Source organism: Pan paniscus, chromosome 1 (genome assembly GCF_029289425.2).
Source record: "Pan paniscus chromosome 1, NHGRI_mPanPan1-v2.0_pri, whole genome shotgun sequence".
In the NCBI taxonomy this organism is placed as follows: Eukaryota; Metazoa; Chordata; class Mammalia; order Primates; family Hominidae; genus Pan; species Pan paniscus.
The window spans coordinates 17484765-17505342 of record NC_073249.2 but is presented as its reverse complement, the minus strand read 5'-3'; the positions used below and the strand labels follow the sequence as shown (position 1 = coordinate 17505342).

The 20578-nt window shown below is 41.4% G+C and overlaps 1 protein-coding gene across 9 annotated transcripts in view; it reads left to right on the top strand.

Annotated features, from left to right (window-relative positions):
- Positions 1–20578, top strand: part of DISC1 (DISC1 scaffold protein) — a 414191-nt gene that overhangs the window by 69900 nt on the left and 323713 nt on the right. For 7 of the 9 annotated variants that reach the window (XM_055102062.2, XM_055102196.2, XM_063596538.1 and 4 more), the window contains exon 3: positions 5440–5509. The exons of the other annotated variants lie outside the window; for them this stretch is intronic. In XM_055102062.2, coding sequence (XP_054958037.2) covers positions 5440–5509 — 70 coding nt within the window. The remainder of the gene's footprint in view (positions 1–5439; positions 5510–20578) is intronic. 9 annotated transcript variants of the gene reach the window in all.

Sequence of the window (20578 nt, the reverse complement as noted above, 5' to 3'; positions counted from 1 at the left end):
TTATCTCAAATGGCAGAATCTGGACACACTTTTTCTTTAGTGTAAGTATTGTTGTCTATGGCAATCCCACAGCTGGGCAGGGAAAAACATGACACTCTCTTCAATTACACTCATGTACTGCATAATGACATTTTGGTCAATGACGGATCACATATATGATGTGACAGTGGTCCTATGAGATTATCGTACTGTGTTTTTGTTGTACCCTTTCTATGTTCAGATATGTTTAGATACAACAATACCTTACCATTGTGTGACACTTGTCTACAGTATTCAGTACAGTCACATGCTGCACAGGTTTGTAGCCAAGGAGCAATAGACTATTCCATCTAGCCTAGGTGTGTAATGGGCTACACCATCCAGATTTGTGTAAGCACACTCTACGATGTTCACACAATGATGAAGTCACCTAATAATGCATTTCTCAGAATGCATCCCTGTCATTAAGTAATGCTAGGCTGTACTTGAGTATCTGTTGTGTGACAGCGGAATTAACAGAGTAGTGGGAATGACAGAAATAACACAGTCCAGGGCATAGGACTTACGGGAAGGCAGAGTTTGCCTCAATAGGAGGAAGAACCTCTTGACAGTGGGAATTGTCTGTGATGAGGCGGGCTGCTCAGGGACTTGTTTTCCCATGGTGCTTACACAGAGGCCCCAGACTGCTCACTGGGGTTGCAGCTGAGGCCCTTGGGACAGGGCAGAAGGTCGGGTGAAGGATCTCCAAAAAGATCCTTTGAAAGAGTAGGATTTCTAGTGTTTGGGGGCCTTATTGAGATTATATTTTAATTCCTTAACCTCCTCTCACTTCTACTTAAGTAAAAGTGAGAATCTCAGGAATTTAAGTTTCAGCTTCTTCTAAAAGATGGTTGATCCTCAGTGTTTGTGGATTCTATATGTGTGAATTCATCTACTTGCTAAAATTTGTTGTTAACTCCAAAATCAGTACTCACAGCACTTTTACGGTCATTTTTCATTTTTATTTTATTTTTTAAGAGACGGGGTCTCTGTCATCCAGGCTGGGGTGCAGTGGTGTGATCATAACTCACTGTAACCTTGAACTCCTGGGCTCATGCGATTCTCTTGCCTCAGCCTCCCTAGTGGCTGGGACTACAGGCGCATGCCACCATGCCTGGCTAATTTTTTTTTTTTTTTGGGTAGAGATGAGGGTCTCACCACGTTGCCCAGACTGGTCTTGAACTCCTGGCCTCAAATGATCCTCCTGCCTCAGCCTCCAAGGTACTGGGATTACAGGCATGAGCCACCATGCCTGGTGGTAATTTTGAACCTGCACAGAGTGGCAAAATATTTGGGTCATCTGATGTACACGCTTTCTACTTAGGTCAAACAAGGTCAGACCAGATGACATTCTACCTTCTCTCTCATACTACAAACTAGTATCCTTTTTGTGGTCTATTTAATGCCATCTTTTTTTACATTTTTGTGCTCTTTATTGGTGAGTTAACCATTGCAAAAGCTCCCCAAGCATAGTGCTAATGCCATCTAGTGCTCCTAAGCATGAGAAGGCTGTGATGGGCCTGATGGAGAAGATACGGGTGCTCCAGAAACTTTATTCAGGCATGAGTTAGAGTGCTGTTGGCCAGAGTACAATGCTTATGGATCAATAATACATATTAAATAAGATGTTTTTAAACAGAAACACCCATAGAACAAGGTTATGTGTTGACCGATGGAGGAAGGTGTTGTGACCAGGGGTTCACGGGAACCTACCCTGTGTTTCTCCTAGGAGCAATGCTTCATTATTCCCTAATTCAGTATTCACAGAAACTTTATAGAACATAACTACAGTACTGTGAATAAGGAGAATTGACTGTGTATATTCTATGCTGTTTAGAAATCGCTGCTTAGCGAGATTTCCAGGGGTTGCATGGGACTGAGAAGATGGTAATAAAGGTAGTTGGTGACCAGGCATGCAGAGGAGGGGAAGTGGAGTGGGCCCTGCAAGGTAGGCTCCACCTAAGGCCATGGAAACTGGTGAAAAATGAAGGACTCTGCCTGCAGAGTATTATAGGACGTTCCACAGGCAGGGTTGTGGCACAGTGCAAGACATGGCCACTGGGGCTGTGCCTCCAGCAAAGATGGGTATTCAGACATATCTCAGGGCAGTCCATTCAGGGCCTTATAGAGATCACTGGACAAGGCGGGCATCGTGGGGTGGGCTTTGGCTGTAAATGAATTTTTTTCCTGACCTTGTTTCCTGCATTTCTTTAGCTTCTGTTCTAATAAATGTTTAATGATACCATCATTTGGGTGTGGCGATGGTAATGCTATAGCTTTATGTGGCCCTCAAACCATTCGCACAGCCTTTCTTCTGTCCCTAATATATAGGACTAAGTTACTGGTAAACTTTGCAGTTGTAATATAGAACAATTCAAAGACAAAGGGGTTAATATGATTATTCATTCATTCTTTCATTCATTCAGAAAGCATTTATCAATGACAACTAGTACAATGCCTTATGCTAGGCTTTGGAGATTGTATTAGGACAGGCTAGTAACAGGCACTACGTTAGAGGCTTAACACAACAAAATTGTGTTTTTTGCGTATGCTTCATGTTCCACAGAGATTTTTGGGGGGCAAGAACCCAGCCTGCATCATCTGAACATATGACCCCCTTAGTCACAGACATGAGGAAGAGAATGTTAGGGAGTCCTACAAGAGTGATCAAATGCTTCACTGCCACTCATACCCTGTTCAGCAGAACAAGGAGAGAGGCACTTGTACTCTTTCCATGTGCCCAAAGCAGTGGAAAATCAAGTCAGGGTAAGTACTAGCATCTTATACATGGATGCAAAATAGTTCTTGCCCCCCAGATGCTCAAGGTCGAATGATGTGCACAGATAAAACCAAACAAAGCAAAATGATGGCTATAACCTGGTGCAATAAGTACTCCATTCTTCCAATGGGTCAGAAAAAAAAACCCAAAAAACAAAACAAACCTTGGCATCATCCTGGTGCGTTTTCCTCAGACCCCACCTGTGATGTATTAGCAAATCCTGTTGGCTCTATATTTAACCAGCGGTCTTCTGAATATATCCGAAATCAGATCACATCTCACCATCTTCACCATTGCCACCATCCTCACTATCATCCAAGCTCCTGTCATCTCCTTCCTGAATGTTCCCATAGCCTCTTACCTGGCCTCCCTTCTTCTGCTCTTACTAACAGCAGCCAGAGTGAAACTGTTTAAAACATAAGTCAGATCATGTGCTCTTCTGCCCCAAACTCTCCAGTGGTGCCCCATGAACTTCACAGTAAAATCAGAACTTTTAAATGGTCTTCATGTCTCTTCTTGACACAGTCCTCATTACCTGTGTGACCTCATTCTCTACAGTTTTCCCTTCCATCAATCTGCCCCAGATCCAGTGGCATTCTTGCTCCCTCTTGCTTTTCATTTCACTTTCACTTCTTGCTTTCTTACCAGAAACACTTCTGCCTGAGCCTTTGTACTGGTTCTTCCCTCTGTGGGAATATTTTTCTCCCAGACAGCCTCGTGGTTCACTCCCTTACCGCTTTTAAATCTTTGCGTAAATGTCACCATCTCAAGGAGATCAGATTTCAAATTGCAACCTCTACCCTCTACCAGCATCCCTGATCCCCATAACGTGGTTCTCCCTTTTCCTTTTTCATAGCATTAATCACTTGCTAAGGTGCCATAAAACTTACAGTTGACCCTTGAACAACACGGGTTTGAGCTGCAAGGGTCACTTATATGCAGATTCTCTTCCACCTCTGCCACCTCTGAGACAGCAAGACCAGCCTCTCTTCCTCCTCCTCCTCAGCCTACTCAAGATGAAGATGATCCACTTTCACTTAATGAATAGGAAATTTATTTTCTGTTTTTTTCGTCATCTAGTCAATGCTGAATTTTTTTCTCAATGATTTTTAAATAACATTTTCTTTTTTCCAGTTTACTTTTATTGTAAGAATGCATATATAATACATATAACAAACAAAATGTGTGTTAATCAACTGTTTATGTTTTTGTTAAGATCTCTGGCCAACAGTAGGCTATTAGTAGTTAAGTTTTGGGGAAGTCAAAAGTTATACACAGATTTTCAACTGTGTAGGGCCGGGGTTGGTTCCCATAATCCCTGTTGTTCAAGGGCCGACTGTATTATGTTTTTGCCTAGAATGTAAGTCTGGAGGGCTAAGCATTTTATGATGTATCCTTGTTACATCAACACAATACAAACAGGGCCTGATAACTAAGAGGCACTCAGTAAATATTTGTTGAATGGGTCTATGAATAGAAGAAGCAAGTACAGGTCACAATGGAGGTATAGAGGAGGGACATTTAACACAGACTGGAGGAGACGACACTTGTGCTAGGGGTTGAAGGAAATGTAGGTGTGAGCCAGGCAAAGAATGGGAGGAAGATGTTTTTCAGGGATCAAGCCCAAATCCATTCATTGGTAGGCCAAGAATTCATTGTCAGTAAATCTTTGGGTCTCCTGTTGAGAAGAACAATGATTGTATTAGTCAGTTCTCATGCTGCTAATAAAGACATACCCAAGTCTGGGTAATTTATAAAGAAAAAGAGGTTTAACGGACTCACAGTTCTACATGGCTGGGGAAGCCTCACAATCATGGTGGAAGGCAAAGGAGGAGAAAGGCACATCTTACACAGTGGCAGGCAAGAGGGCGCTTGTGCAGGGGAACTCCCTTTTATAAAACCATCAGATCTCCTGAGACATATTCATTATCATGAGAACAGCATGGAAAAGACCCACCCCCATGATTCAATTACCTCCCACGACATGTGGGAATTATGGGAGCTACAATTCAAGATGAGATTTGGGTGGGGACACAGCCAAACCATATCAATGATGCTAAATCAACCCATTGGTAACACTCAGAGAAGTAACTGGATCACTGAGTCTCCATGTGGGTTAAATAAGACTGCCCTTTTCTGTAATGGAAAATATTTGAACCTTAGGGCTTCTCAGAAGGGTTTTGTGAGAGCTTTGCCATCATTCTTACTCAAGCCTTCAGGACAGCCTGCTGAGCTTAAGTTCATGCTCTTTTTCTCTTGGTTTCTCTCCCAATTTTGGTGTGTTTACCTTCATAATTTAATTGTGAGGTTTAGAACAGAGACCATTTGGTCAGGAAATTTGTATTCCTTCTCATTATGCATTTCTTCATGCAGATGAGGGCACAGTGTGATGTTTTTGTTTAAAATAAAATAACATTTTAACTTTTTATGTGGATGTTATGCTCAAATTACACTTTTTCTTTACATAGGTTTTTTTTTGGAGAAACTAATGCATCTGGCATTGAAAAAATGTGCATTTTTTTTTTAAAAGAGAATGAAGAAGTTCAGTTTTGAAACAGTTTCTAAATGTTCTTAGTTTTCACAAAAATGTTTGCTTGAATTCTATTGTAATTTTTTATTTTTTCCCCTTTAAACCAACATAGGTAATATCCTTAAGATTAAAACTTCAGAAACTTCAGGAAGATGCAGTTGAGAATGATGATTATGATAAAGGTGAGTTTTAATTTGTTTATTGATTGTTTTGTCATCATGTCCCATTTTTCTTTCCATCTTTACTCGTATCTACCTTTTGAATCCCAAAAGAATTGTACAATCTGTTCCTCTGATCATCTCTACCAGGGAATAGTTGACTCTTTTACAGCATTATTGTTTTGTAGATTTCAAAGTACTTCATGAACATTAATCCTTTGGTTTATAAATATAACCTTATCAATTGTCCAGAAACACTTAGCATACTCACACAATAAAAATTATATTATCTTGCCACCTGTCTGCCCATGGTGTGATGTATCTATAATCCACTTGTTCATAAAAAATATTTGCCTGACACCTATGATATGCTAGGTAATATGGGAGACAATAGGAAAGTAAGACAGACATGGTATCTGCCCTTGTGATGCCAGTAAACGTAAGCCTTCATGGGGCTTTCTGACTTCATAATTTCCAGAACCAGAGATAGGAAATGAGGTGAATTTGAGAAATGTCAGACTGTGCCAAAGGGGGTCACATGCATCAAATTTCCACATACATGGCCTAAAATACCCAAGAGAAAAAGAAGTTACAACATCAGACCAGAGATAGAGGGACTGATCTGAGGCCAGGAAAACAAACAAACAAACAAACAAACAAAACCAATTAAAATGAGGCACCAAAATAGAAGTTGGGCTGCAAGCAGATGAGGGCTGACATGGGGGTTGAATGGGCACAGGGTAGACTGAGTCAAAGGAAAGCTTTCAGGTATGGTTGTCCTGGGAACAATTCTGAAAACTTCAGATGCTCATTGCAAGATCTCACACCCATTTCTGCTGGGTGTGGGAAAGAGAAAGGGCTGAAAATGACATGTAGATTCCCCTAGGCACCTACTAACTTGATAGATACTCCTGCTATTGAGCAAGTTAGGACACCCAGGATTGGTATGGAAATGGAATGTAGGTTTAAGGATTCTTCTGGAAGCTGGTTAGCTTTAAGGCATGGGTCTTCAGCCTTTAGCCCATGTGACATTCTCATGGTATGTGTCATAGACTGTTGGAATTAGGGCACTATGGGAATAAGATAAGTGATTTCCAAAAGGAGGTAGAAAATCCTGTTCTAGGAAATGCTGTTGCATGTTCTCATTTCCTATCCATTGCAGTTGGGTTTAGAAAGTCACGGGGCATGGGAGGAAGGGAGAAAAGACTGGAGACAGAGGAGGGACTCTTGACATTCTCCCAGTCCTGCTTCTACAGGCCACTTGATTTCATAATAACACTAGGTGGAGGATGAGGTGCCTGAGAGAGGAGGCAAGTCAGAGGCAGGGGAAGGCACCCCTCAAGCCCAGCGTCAGTGGCTTCAGCCCGGGCACAGCTGTAGGCAGGGAGAAAATGAGCTATTCCTGGGCCAGGGCTCACCCGCTGGGTTTCATCTATGAGAGATAATTACATCTAGCTTTGAAGCTGCCCACTATTGCACAGATTTATTTTTTTTACCATGAGTTGGGTCCTGGACTCTCTACCTTTAATGACACTGTAACACATAAAGCTTACAATGCAGTGAAAAAGTAGGCCAATCAGGCCCTAGTTTGTCCCCTGCTCCTGCTTAGGACCTGGTGAACTTTCTAGACTTGGTTCTCTCAATGGCTTCATTAAATGGAGACCTCACTTCTTTAATCTTTTCTCCAAACATTCTGCAACACCTAAGGGAATGGGGTTTGAGAGGATACACCTCATCAGGGAAGCTCAAAGAATACAGGCATCTTCTTTAGTGTTTCTGCCTTTTTCCGTTCTTGTTGGTACCTCACTACTTACTACATCAGAAGTTTCAGGGTGGGCTCAGCATTCTGTGTTTTCCCAAGCCTTCCTGGTGACTGGGGTGTGTCCTGAGGCTTGAGGAAACACTGGTGCAGAGTTTATGCTAGTGAGAACTAGGCCTGGGGGGCAGCAGCCAGCCGAGCCCTGGAAGAGGGGTTGAGTCTATGGGCTGTGTCCTTCCTGATCCACCAGAAATCTGTGCAGCAGACAAGCATCCTGGTAGGCACAGGACACACGATTTACATGCCACTCCCCTTGTCTTCTTCCCAATCCCACAGACCCGATTCAGTGCGTTGAGAGGTAAATGTTCTTGTGGAATATGCACAATGCCTGCATATAGGAGGCAGGCCCTCAGTAAATGTGGTGCGAGGGAATTAATTAATAAATGACTTGCCCTCTGAATGCATGGAGGCTATGGATGGCAAGCTAGAGTGAACGAGGGGAAAGCACTCTTGCCACCTGAAGGTGGGCTTAGTTCTCAGCTCATCTGCAGTGCCCAGGATGGGGGGTGGGAGTGGATGAAGGGGAAGATCTTTGCATAGAAATTGGCTTATGTGAAAAATATCTATTAAGTATCCATCGTATATAACAGCACTTCTCAGACTTTAATGTACTATGAATAACCTGGGTTGGTAATGGATTAAAATGCAGATTCTGGGCCGGGTGTGGTGGCTCATGCCTGTAATCCCAGCACTTTGGGAGTCCGAGGCGGGTGGATCACAAGGTCAGGAGATCGAGACCATCCTGGCTAACGCAGTGAAACCCCGTCTCTACTAAAAATACAAAAACAAAATTAGCTGGGCGTGGTGGCAGGCGCCTGTAGTCCCAGCTACTCAGGAGGCTGAGGCAGGAGAATGGCGTGAACCCAGTGGGCGGAGCTTGCAGTGAGCCGAGATGGCGCCACTGCACTCCAAACTGGGCGACAGAGCGAGACTCCGTCTCAAAAAAAAAAAAAAAAAAAAAAAAAAAGCAGATTCTGATTAAGTAGGACTGGGGTGGGGTGGGAGACTCCATTTCTAATGATCTCCCAAATGATGCGCATACTGCGAGCCTGTGAGCCACACTTAGAGTAATAATGGCATATAAGAAATCACAACGCCGTGTTTAAGGCATGCTGAATGCCGTCCTCAAGATCTGCATCTCAAGGAATATGCAGTCCAGGAGGGGAAACTGGATAATACACAGTAAGAATAATAAAGCTATACATAATATGTCCCTTAAAATACAGACAGACCAAGGCGGGTGGATCATGAGGTCAGGAGTTTGAGACCAGCCTGGCCAACATAGTGAAACCCCGTCTCTACTAAAAATACAAAAAATTAGCCGGGCGTGGTAACAGGCGCCTGTAATCCCAGCTACTCGGGAGGCTGAGGCAGGAGAATCGCTTGAACCCGGGAGGCGGAGGTTGCAGTGAGCAGAGATTGCACCATTGCACTCCAGCCTGGGCAACAGTGGGAGCGAGACTCCATCTCAAAAAAAAAAAAAAAAAAATCATAAAAAAAAAAAATAAAGGCAGACAAAGACAGTCCCAAAAAGGGACAAATGACTTCTGCCAGAGATCTTGGGGTGGGTGAAGAATCAAAGTAGTGGAGGAGGAGGCAGTTTAGATGGGTCCTGAAGGATGGGTTTGATGCAACAGATGGGGGATTCCGGCAAAGAGAAGAGGGAGAAAGGGCACTGTTACCATGAGCCACCATCCCAAAATTGGGCTTGAAAGGAGACTTGCGGCTGACTATGGTTTGAAATGGATCACAAAAGGGCTCAGTACTTGGACTTGTCAGTGATTGGTAAATTATTTTAAATTGATCACTAAGTCATTGGGAAAGTTTGGAAGACATAAAGGTAGTGAATTTGTTATGAGATTTGTTCAAATAAGATTTGAATACAATTTCTTCTCTCATATAGTTTATTGAGGGTAACTATTAAACATTTTAAGAATTGTTGAGTTTTTTTTCATAGTTTTTACTTGAATTTGCTCCTTTTTCTCTGTTAGGAGCAGCTGTGCAGCCCTGCTCTGTCTCAGGGGAAGGGGTCTGCCGGAATCTGAGAGGTTTGCCAGAAGAAATGAGAGGGTGACCTTATCTCCCTTGGTTTTTGCTGCTTTTTTCTTTTGCTCTTTCTTTCTTTCTTTCTAGTTTCACTCATAAAAATGACTTTGTGTTCCAAAGAAAGAAGCAGTTGGCACAGAGTAGAGAGTTCCATGTTTTATCTCATCAAAGTGCTGGCAAATTTCCCCAGTAATGCCTTGTGGGAAAACCTTCTCAGGCTCTAATTACATGTCTCCATCACTAGGGAAGTAAAGTTAATATTTCCTTATATTCTTGCATAAGATGGGAGGGCTTGGGAGAAAAAGAATAAGGCTTTTCATTAATAGCATTTACATAGCGTCCTTCTCCAAGAGGATTAATTAGATTCATTGCATTAATGTCTATCCTGTGCTTATGGTCAGGTGAGGGGCAAGTTTGAGACCTCAGAGTCCTGCAGAGAGAGGAACTGTGGTCAGTACTGGAGATAAGGATTCCAGCTCTGACATGGGTGGGGCAGAGAAAAGGTGGGCGAGGGCAACAAGTTTCTATGTGGTTACTGTTCTAGTTGTTCCTGCACCTGTTTGTGCTCCATAATATCCCCCTGGCTGCTCGTGTCCCATGTCCACCAGTGACCATGCTCACTTCTACTTCCGATGTGAGCAAGGAGAGATTGTGAAAAGGAAGGAACACAATTTTGGGAACTCAGCATTTCAGTGACTTATATCAATGTGACATATAGAGCAGCTGGCTTAGAATTTCTGCTTGTTTAGAATTTCCTTCTTGGAGTAAAAGTAGCCAGCATCGTATTACTTTCTCTATCCTTTGTCTCAACTCATATCCATTATGACACAACTCTAGTATAATAAACATTTATATACAATGACAGACATTGAAAGAAAAATGATGGCGGCAGAGGCCAAGCATAAAAACACTCTAGGGTGAGACCAGCTTTTGTCTAAATTACCATAATGTCCCTTTGTCTGAATTATGTCTTGAGCAAGATTTCTCTATCCTCAGTTTCTCGTCAGTGATGGTGTGCAAATTACCCAACCAGATACCCCTTTCCTTCACAGGGAACCTGCCTTACACCTCCCATAGGGTTTGGTGTCTCAGTGGCTTCCAGGAGCCTGGCAGTTAGAACCAGAATCCCTACCACAGAAGCGTTGATGTGACTGAACACAGCACAACCCCAAAAATTTCCTTTTCCCTGCGTTTCATTCCAGTCTAGAAAGAAGAAAACAAGATTGAATAGAATCGGCCATTCTTATATCCTCAGGACTGCCAGAATCAATGGGATGTGGATGCCATCTGGGGGCCCATGGAACATAAATGCTTTTCTTGGCAGCCTGTGTCATTTTGCTTTCTGACTTAAAAAGTGGACGGCAATTGAAATCTGCTCAGAGAGACAGGTCCAGCAAAACTGTCACTTTATAATGTCTGCACAGAAAAAAAGCAAACATGACCACCGGTGCAATTTCCACCTGCAGCTCCCTTGAACAAGGCACTTCTCTCCCTGCCTGCACACCAGGACTTTGGAGTGTTCTTGTCTGTGCTCTATAGAGCTTTCCCTTCCTTTGCTGTGAGATCTGTTGTGATATCACCTTGTCCTGGTATACTAACAAAATCTGTTGATTAAAACCCAAATCAACAGCACAAATCTCAAGTACGTGTCATGAGACTCACTACATCCTTAGCACCTACGAAAAATGCCAACACTTAGAACTGCAAATACAAATGGGAAATGCTCAAAGTCACCATTGGCTATGATCTCTGCCCTTAATTTACAGAATTGTAAATTCTCCTGCAAACAAGAAAAGAAGCCAAGATAGTGCAACCAAGTAAAAGAAATGCATTTTATGTTTCCTCTTTTTATGATATGTTTGTTTTATTAGATAGCTGCTGCTCTGGTGCCAATCATAACATCAAAAGACACAATCCTGAATGCCATCATCCTGAATGTTGAAATCTCCCAAAATTAAATCCCTAAAACCCCAAATTCCTAAAGTCTAAATCCCTAAAGTCTAAAATCCCTAACATCTGCAATCCTGAAAAATCACAATCCTGAAAGATTAAAATCCCACATGCTGGAATTCTGAAAACCAAATGTGGGGAAAGGATTTAGTGAGTTTTCAGTTGCGTCATGTTAGTTACATCATGGTAGGTGGAACTATTACCTTTTTATTGTCTTTATTTGGAAATTAGGTATGGTTTAAGAAGATGCATATAGGTGCCAAGCTGACAAGGGGTGGACTTGTGGACTTAATTTTAAGTGTCAACTTGATTGGATTAAGGAATACCTTGAAACCTGGTAAAGCATTATTTTGGGTGTTTCTTTGAGGGTATTTCCGCAGAGATTAGTGTGAGTCTGCGTGGACTAGGTAGAGAAGATCTGTGTTTAATGTTGGCGGGCACCATCCAATTGTCAAGGGCCCAGAGAAAACAAATGTAGAAGGCAAATTGGTCTGTCTCTGAGAAATGAGACAGACTTTTTCCTGACTCCATGGACATCAGAAATTTGACTGCATGAAAGTGCATTATAACAACGTTGACTTTGTGTGTAAGCACTGTGCGTATACATAACAATGTTGGGATTTCCTCAATAGATGAAGAGATGTTTGGACATCGGCATTTGTGAAAAATAAAATTTCTTGAGATCTCCGCTCTCTGGGTGGCTGCATACGACCCCCTTTGCAGGTCTGTTCCATGGTGGGCACATTCCCATTCGTTGCCTGATTACATCACGTGATTACTGTGGGAAGAATTGTCACTATCATTGGTTTTCAATCGAGGTCATGGACGCTGCTGAGAGGGAGGACCAGCTGTGTGCTCTGGCCACTCTGCCAATTTGTCTCCCATCCCTACTGGGTCTAGAGCATTTTGTATCCCACTGTGGAAGACTGAGCTTTGTAGACAGTTGAGGACAAAACTTAGCTAGGAAGTTTCTGACTTCTGGAAGCTCTTACTTACATGACAGTGAGGAAAGGAACAGATGAGCGCTCTACACTGGGAGGTAGCAGGAAAATTTTCCACAATTTTATCTAAAAAATTAGTCTATTTTTATCTAAAAAACAAATGCTAATTAGGAAATTAGCTCTTGTGTTAATCTTCAGCATTGTTCTCAGAAGAGCATAAGCTTGTATATCTGCTTCCTCTTACTTTAAGTAAAAACTTAAAAATTGGGAGATGGGCTATACATTAAGACAAAAATACCATAGGAAGAGAATATGAACAAAATGTCATTTATTTAGTTTGGTTGCATTGTCTTAGCTTCTCTTCCCGTTTACAGGAGAATTTACAATTCTGTAAGTTAAAGGTAGAGATCATAGCCAATAGTGACTTTGTGCATTGCCCATTTGTGTTTGCAGGTCTAAGTGTTGGCATTTTTCATGGGTTCTAAGGGTGCATGCAGTGAGTCAAGTGACACCTACTTGAGATTTTAGCTTTGTGCACAGATGCGAAAGCTTATTGGTATCTGATGTGCTTCCCTCTCATTCACAGCATAAAATGTGATTTCACGGTGATGCCTTTTCTCCTTGGCTTTGCATCTGGGTACACGCTTGGCTCTTTCTTAGGTCTTGGTAGGATTTTTTGGAACCCCTGCAGCTCTGGAGGTAGAAGCATAGTGGCATGAACATTCCTTCCTAACTGCCATGTCGTGGTGTGTTTCTCTCTGGGAATGGGACCACGCTGCTTTGCCTTCCCTGCCTATGAGGACATCAGTCTGTCCTATAAGGATCACGTGGAATGTTGTCATGGTGCATTATTCATGATAAACTCTGACAGCTTCAAGGTTAGATGTGCTGCTGAATACAAAACACCAAGCCAAGCCAAACGAATTTTTTTTCTCTCCTCTATGTCCTCTCCCTAAGTGGTTCTTAGTTGAAACTTGTACATGATTTCCTACTAGCTGAGCTGTAGCAGGAAGTTGTGCCAACAGTGGACACATCTTACTCACGTTTTATGCATCTGCCTATGAGAATCTGTAAGAGACACAAGCTGTTCATGTTGTAGAGTCCGGTTGATGAAGCAGAATGTGGTTCAGGAAGTCTGTCTTGCACTTAGAAGACTGATTTTGAAGCTGCTCTCATAGGTTTTCTGTGCTTCTTCTGCCCTCTTAGAGTGGCTAAGAGGCTGCCTGGGATCCCAGGTAGGTCTTGGACCTAAGACCTCAGCTGCTTCATAGAAGGTGGTCAGACAGGATGAGGCAGTGACTTCGATCATCTGGAGGCTCACACCTGTAATCCTAGCACTTTGAAAGGCTAAGGCAGGAGAATTGCTTGAGCCCAGGAGTTTGAGACCAGCCTCAGCAACACTGTGAGGTCCCATCTCTACAAAAAAATGGCAAAAACAATTAGCCAAGCACAATGTCGTGCACTTGTGTTCCCAGCTACTCGGAAGGTGGAGGTGGGAACACTGTTTTAGCCTGGGAGGCCGAGGCTGCAGTGAGCTATGATTGTGCCACTGCACTGCACTCCTGCCTGGGTACAGAGCAAGACCCTGTCTCAAAAACAAAAACAAACAAACAAACAAACAACTCAATAGAAATGAAAGGGATGTGCTAATGATGAGATGCAAACCCCCAAATTGACATGTACCTTCCCATTACAACAATTTTAGGTCCAAACTATGCATTTGGTGCAAATGGTTGATTTATCCTTAACAGGAAGGATGTCTTAGTCTGCTTGGACTGCCATGGCAAAGTACTGCCGACTGTGTGGCTTAAACAGTAGAAACTTATTGTCTCACTGCTGTGGAGGTTGGAATTCTATGTCAAGTTGTCAGTAGGGTTGGTCTCTTCTGAGGCCTGTCTCTTTGGCTTGTAGACAGCTATTTTCTCCTTGTGTCTTCACACAGTCTTCCCTCTGTATGCATTGGTGCCTTAATCTCTTTTTATAAGGACACCAGTCATATTGGAATAGGATGCATCCTTGTGACCTCATTGAAACTGAATGGACCTCTTTAAAGGTCCGGTCTCCAAATACAATTAAATTCTGAGGTCCTGGGGGTTAGAACTCCAACATATGAATGTTACAGGGGGATATAATTTAGCCCAAAACAGGAAGCCTAAAGGGCTCAGGACAGAGCTAAATACTAAACACATTCAGGTATTTCCACAAAATTTGAATAATTTAGTTTGACTATCTGTGGTCATTGTGGTCATATGTAGACATTTGATTGAAACTTTTTTTTTTTTAAAAAGCAGACTTTTTGACACAAGTAAGTTGATTCTTCCCACAAGTGAACTTAGCTGTTTTTCACATTTTGTTTTATCGCAGAGCCTGGCTCTTAGGCCAGTATATCATGGTATCCCTTCACACAAACAACTATCTACTGAATATCTGCCAGATTTACCATGCCATGGTGGACAAACTATGCATAAAAAAATAGCCCACCATCAAGGAGTATACAGCCTAGTTGGAATAAAACATAAATAGTACAAATATGTGAAACTTCAGCTACCATTAGAATTGATTTTTTTTTTAGAATTGATGTTTATTTTTGTATGAGGACATATTTCTTTTTTTTTTTTTTTTGAGACAGAGTCTTGCTCTGTCGCCCAGGCTGGAGTACGGTGGCGTGATCTTGGCTCACTGCAAGCTCCGCCCCCAGGGTTCATGCCACTCTCCTGCCTCAGCCTCCCAAGTAGCTGGGACTACAGGTGCGTGCTGCCACACCTGGCTAATTTTTTTTTTTTTGTATTTTTAGTAGAGACGGGGTTTCACCGTGTTAGCCAGGATAGTCTCAATCTCCTGACCTCATGATCCACCCACCTTGGCTTCCCAAAGTGCTGAGATTACAGGCGTGAGCCACCACACCCGGCCATGAGGACATATTTCAATAGGCAGAGACACAAATTAACCTCGTACCAGCTGAAAAGAAGACTTATTATTTGGTGTGACCATAGGTGGCAAGAGTGATCAGAACTAACAGGTTCTTCACTTTTTTCTCTGTATTGTGGCTTATTCTTTCAAACCCCTTGTTTTAGTTATTTATTGCTGCATGTGGTAGGCTGAATGATACCCACCCCTCCCCAAAGATATCCACATCCTACTCCTTGGAACCTATAAATGTTACCATATTTGGAAAAGGGGCCCTGCAGATGTGATTGAATTAGAGACCTTGATGAGGACATCATCCCAGATTATCTGAGGTGGGTCCTATATGACATCAGATCATGTCTGAGAGACGCAGTGGGAGATTGGACCAATTGAAGAGGAGGTGGTGATGTGACCACAGAGGCAGGGATTGGAGTGGTAGCTCCAAGCTAAGGAATTCCAGCAGCCACTGGAAGCTGGAAGAGACAAGGACAGGATTTTCCCCAAGAATGTTGGGAGGGAATACAGTCTGTCAATACCTTGATTTTAGCTCAGTAAAACTGATTTCAGACTTCTGGCTTCTAAAACTATGAGAGAATAAATTTATGTTGTTTTAAGCCTGTAAGTTTGTGGTAATTAGTTATAGCAGCCACATCCAATTTATATACGGCATAACCACCAAAAAACTTAAAACAGTGTCAAAGAGTTACGTTAGCAAAATGGTAGAGTTTGCCCCTCCAACTTTGTTTCCCCACAGAAACATCAAAAAACAAACAGAAACCATTAGAACAAACATGATCAGAACTCTGGAAAATAGGCAAAAGTTTAAGCAACCAAGCAAACACTGAATAAAGAAAAAGGCCACTTGAAAATGGTGGGAAACTTTGTAGCATTTTTATTTGCTCTTGTCCCAGCCTTCTCTCTAGCAAGACAGTTCTCTTGATGATGACAGCCTTCATTCCCAGTGTAGGACCCTGGTCCCTGATTACAGAGGGACTAGAGAAGACCTTACTTATTGTGGATGTCTGTTCTAACCTGTCTGGGGGCTACCTTAAGTACTGACATAGGCATGTATCTCTGCTTAGCCTAACTTAGAACATAGGCTGGAAAAATGGCAGGCATTGCTTGCAAATGCTCAAAGTGAGCTAACAAACTGCAAAAACCTGGGGCAAAAGATTACTGGTTGAGGTGTACAATAGACCATCTAAAGTCCAGGTGCAAAAGCTGGAAGAGATTCTGTGGGAAATTAGGACATTCAAAAGCACCATGTATACAGGAAAATGTAGAAATCCATGCATATACTTGGGGCAAGATGCATGCTCAGAAAAGAGGAGAGAAGACCCTAAGCTTTCATTTCAGGCTGATCCTTGAGTTAAGTGTAAGGTTGGGTAAGTATTGTAGGAGTTCCCCAGCACAGAGCCAATCTGCAAAGACTGGGAAAGGAAGTTTGGAAAAGTATCTACAAATGGACTATTATAGCCATCAAAAATAAAAAACAGCAAACCCTGGGGAAGGGTGAGAGTCCAATAGCCAGAGTTTACATTATAATATTTAAGTGCCCGATGTTCAACAAAATATCACAAGGCATACAAAGAAACGAGAACACATGGCCCATTCAAAGAGGCAAAATAAGTGGACAGAAACTATCCCTGAGAAAGCCCAGCCATCAAATTTATTAGACAAATACTTTAAAATGATTGTCTTAATGATGTCCGAAGAACTAAAAGAAAACATGGACAAAGAACTAAAGGAAATCAGAAAAACAGTGTATGAACAAAATGAGAAATAAAGTGATAGAAATTATAAAAATTGATCAAACAGAAATTCTGAAGCTGGAAACTGAAAGCCGAAATGAAGAATTTACTAGAGGGTTAGACAGAAGATTTGAGCAGGCAGAAGAAAGAATCAGTGGACTTGAAGATACTACAATGGAAATTATTGAGTTAAAAGAGCAGAACGCAAAAGTAATGAAAAGAAGTAAAGAGAACTGAAGGGACCTCTAGGACATCATGAAGCAGATATATGTGTGTATATATATATATATATATAGGAGATATATATATAGGAGATATATACATACATAGGAGATATATATATAGGAGATATATATATATAGGAGATATATATAGGAGATATACATATATAGGAGATATATATATAGGAGATATATATATAGGAGATATATATATAGGAGATATATATATATATAGGAGATATATATATATATCTGCTTTCACTGTTGTTATTCAACATTGCACTGCAAGTTATAGTCAGAGCAAAATAGATAAAAGGCATCATAATGGAAGGGAACAAGTAAAATTATCTCTATTTGCGATTGACATTATCCTATATGTAGAAAATCTTAAAGAATCCACAAGAAAGCTGCTAGAGCTAATGAACAAATTCTATAACGTTTTAGGTGTGAAAGTCAGTCATGTTTTTATCTACCTGGAATGAGCAATCCCAAATGGAAAATAAGAAATAATTCTATTTATAATAGCATTTAAAATAGTAAAATACTTGGAAATAAATATAACCAAAGAAGTGAAAGACTTTTACATTAAAACATGTAAAATAGATTTTACCTTGAAACATGTAAATAGAGTTTACACTGAAAAATGGAAAATAGCCCAGAAATACACCCATATATCTGTGGCCAGTTGATTTTTGACAAGGGGTGCCATGTCCATTCAATGGGAGAAAATAGTTCTTTCAACAGATGGTGCTGGGGCAACTGGATTTTCACATCCAAAGAATAAAGTTGGACTCTTGTCTCACACCTTAAACAAAGTTTAACTCCAAACTGTGCAATGATTATGGATAAAAGTTTGGTGGTTCTTCAAAAAGAGAAACATAGAATCACCATATGATTCAGCAATTCTACTCACAGATATGTATGAAACAGAGACAGAGAGAAAGAGACAGAGAGATAGAGATGGGGGAGAGAGACAGAAAGAGAGAAGAGAGAGAAACAGAGAGAGAGGAGAGAGAGAGAAAGAGATAGAGAAAGAGACAAGGAGAGACAGGCAGAGAAGAGAGACAGAAAGAGAGAGATAGGGATTGAGAGAGAGAGAAAGATATAGGGAGAGAGAGAGAGACAGAAGGAGATGGAGGAGTCTCTTTCACACACATGCACATATACAGTATGCTGGAGGAAGCTCTATCGTCTTTTATGAATCTATCTTAAGAAATTATGTTGTTACTTCCACCACATGGATTCATTTGAAACAAGTCATCAAAGTTGTCCCATCTTCAAGGGGAGAAGAATTAGACCATTTTTTTTGATGGAAGAATGTCAAAGAACTTGTGGGCATATTTTAAAATGATCACACCACTTTATTCCATGTGGCAATTGAAGACTTTTGAATTAACAACACACGACTAGAGAAGAAAAAGAGACTTCCCCTCTTGGATCCAGTATGAAAACCTTCAGGAAAGGATTGGGTTAGGTGCTGACTCCTTGGACCAATGACCATAACCAAAGGGATGAGGTACTGTAATTAGCCAAGCCTGGCTACCTGTCTGTCTCTGTGATGAGGTGGGTACATCTGTTAGGAGAAGATGGGGGAACTGGTGCAGTGCAGATAAAAATAGTAGCTAGTATGCTTATTGCCTAGTGAAACATGCACACACGAAGCAATTAGGAATGATTGAGAGCAGCATATGAATTTAAAAATGAGGGATGTTAAAAATGCATAAAGAAGATTAAAATGAAAACACTCCTTACAGAGTTCATTCATTTGGTCAATACAGTCATTTCCATCCCAAAACCTGGTCTTACATGTTAGCTTGAAGGTGCCTCTTGCAACAGATTTTCCAGAGACTTTTGTCTGATCTTTACTGGGGAGCAAAGTAACCTTTGATTGTCTCTGACTGTGGCTGTCTTTCTGGGAACTTTATGTGCTGGGCTCAGGAAAAGTTCAACCCGTCAATAGGTTATCACATATATATACTCTGGGACTGATTGGACCACATTTTCTCACTGAATTGACTGATTGATGAATTCAGTTGGCAGAATTAACTCTTCTATGTCTACATGAAGTGCCATTTAGAAATAATCAACTCTTAATCAGCCTGGGATAGTCAGTACTAAAAGCACCTTCATGAGCTGTGAAAAATTTAATGCATTTATTTACATATTTAGTTTTAAATTTTAGTATATTGTTAGTTGAGGTATAGTTTCCAAACAAAGAGCCGTGAAATGTTTAGTAACTGTCTCTGTACCTCTGGATGAGGACAGCTCAGCCGGGAATGGAGGGGGACTGGGTGAGGAGACCAGAATGTCAGTGTGGCCACGCAGCACACTTTTGTTTTGTCTTCTGTCCTTGAGCGCTGGCTTGTTCCTGGATAAACTAGGCATAATAATACCTATCCTGCTGTGTGGGTGGAAGGTTAAATGTGATAATGATGTGTGTGAGATGCCTGCACAGTGCCTGGAGGTATTGAAGAATTATTTGCTGCCTTTTCTTTTTCTACCTACCACTTACCCGCTACCCCCGGGTGCTACATGTTAGAAAACACTGTGTAAAGTGTGGATGCTTCTGAAAAATCTCCCTGCCAGCAGTTAGTGCCAATAGCATGCAGAAAATAAGATGGAATGATTTGGCTTCTTTTCTGTTTGGCAATAAGAAGCTTATTTGCACATAGCCTGATTTCTTTCAATCTGCAAAAAAAAAAAAAAAAAAAAAATTGGAAATGAAGTAAAGCAATATATATTAAAACATGCAAATTATAAAGAAGCATTTAAAGCTTGACTACTCTTCACATCGTCGTATGGCAAACTATTTTTTTTTTATCTGCAGTCTAAATTTCATGACCTAGAATCTCTCGTTTTCTGCCTGATGCTTTGTTGCATGACATTGGATGACATTGAGAAAATGAAATTGAAACCCTGCTTGGGCTTTGAAAGAACTGGCAATCCTGCTTTTGAGAGTGGAAGGAAAAAAAATGGAAAGGGAAGGAGGAAAATGGGACATACATGGAATACTAAAGACAAGACTGAAGAAAGAGAGGTTGAAAGCTCTCTCTCTTCTGATTATGTTTCTGTGGGTCTCTACTGTTTTGTGGCCTTCACCCTCATGGGCAGAGAAGGCTAAGGTGTAATTCTCAGGTAACCATTTAATCTTTCCATTTAAAATGGTCATTTACAAACATGGAGTCCATTTCCTTTGCATAATGGCAACGAGATGGCGCCTGTGCTCCTTTGTGGAACTCCTTGCTCTGGGTGATGGACTGGACAGCTAATTTGTTTTTATAAAGTGTCTGGGCACTTAATTAAATCTTGCATCCTGTCTAATAAAAAATCAATATCAAATCCACTACCAACACGTTCTGGATGGCAGAGAGGCATGCCAGAAGAAAATCTTGAGTGGCGGTTCCTTCCAGATTTAGCAAGCTCTGCAGCTTGTGTTTGGCTGTTCTCTCATCCTGTTG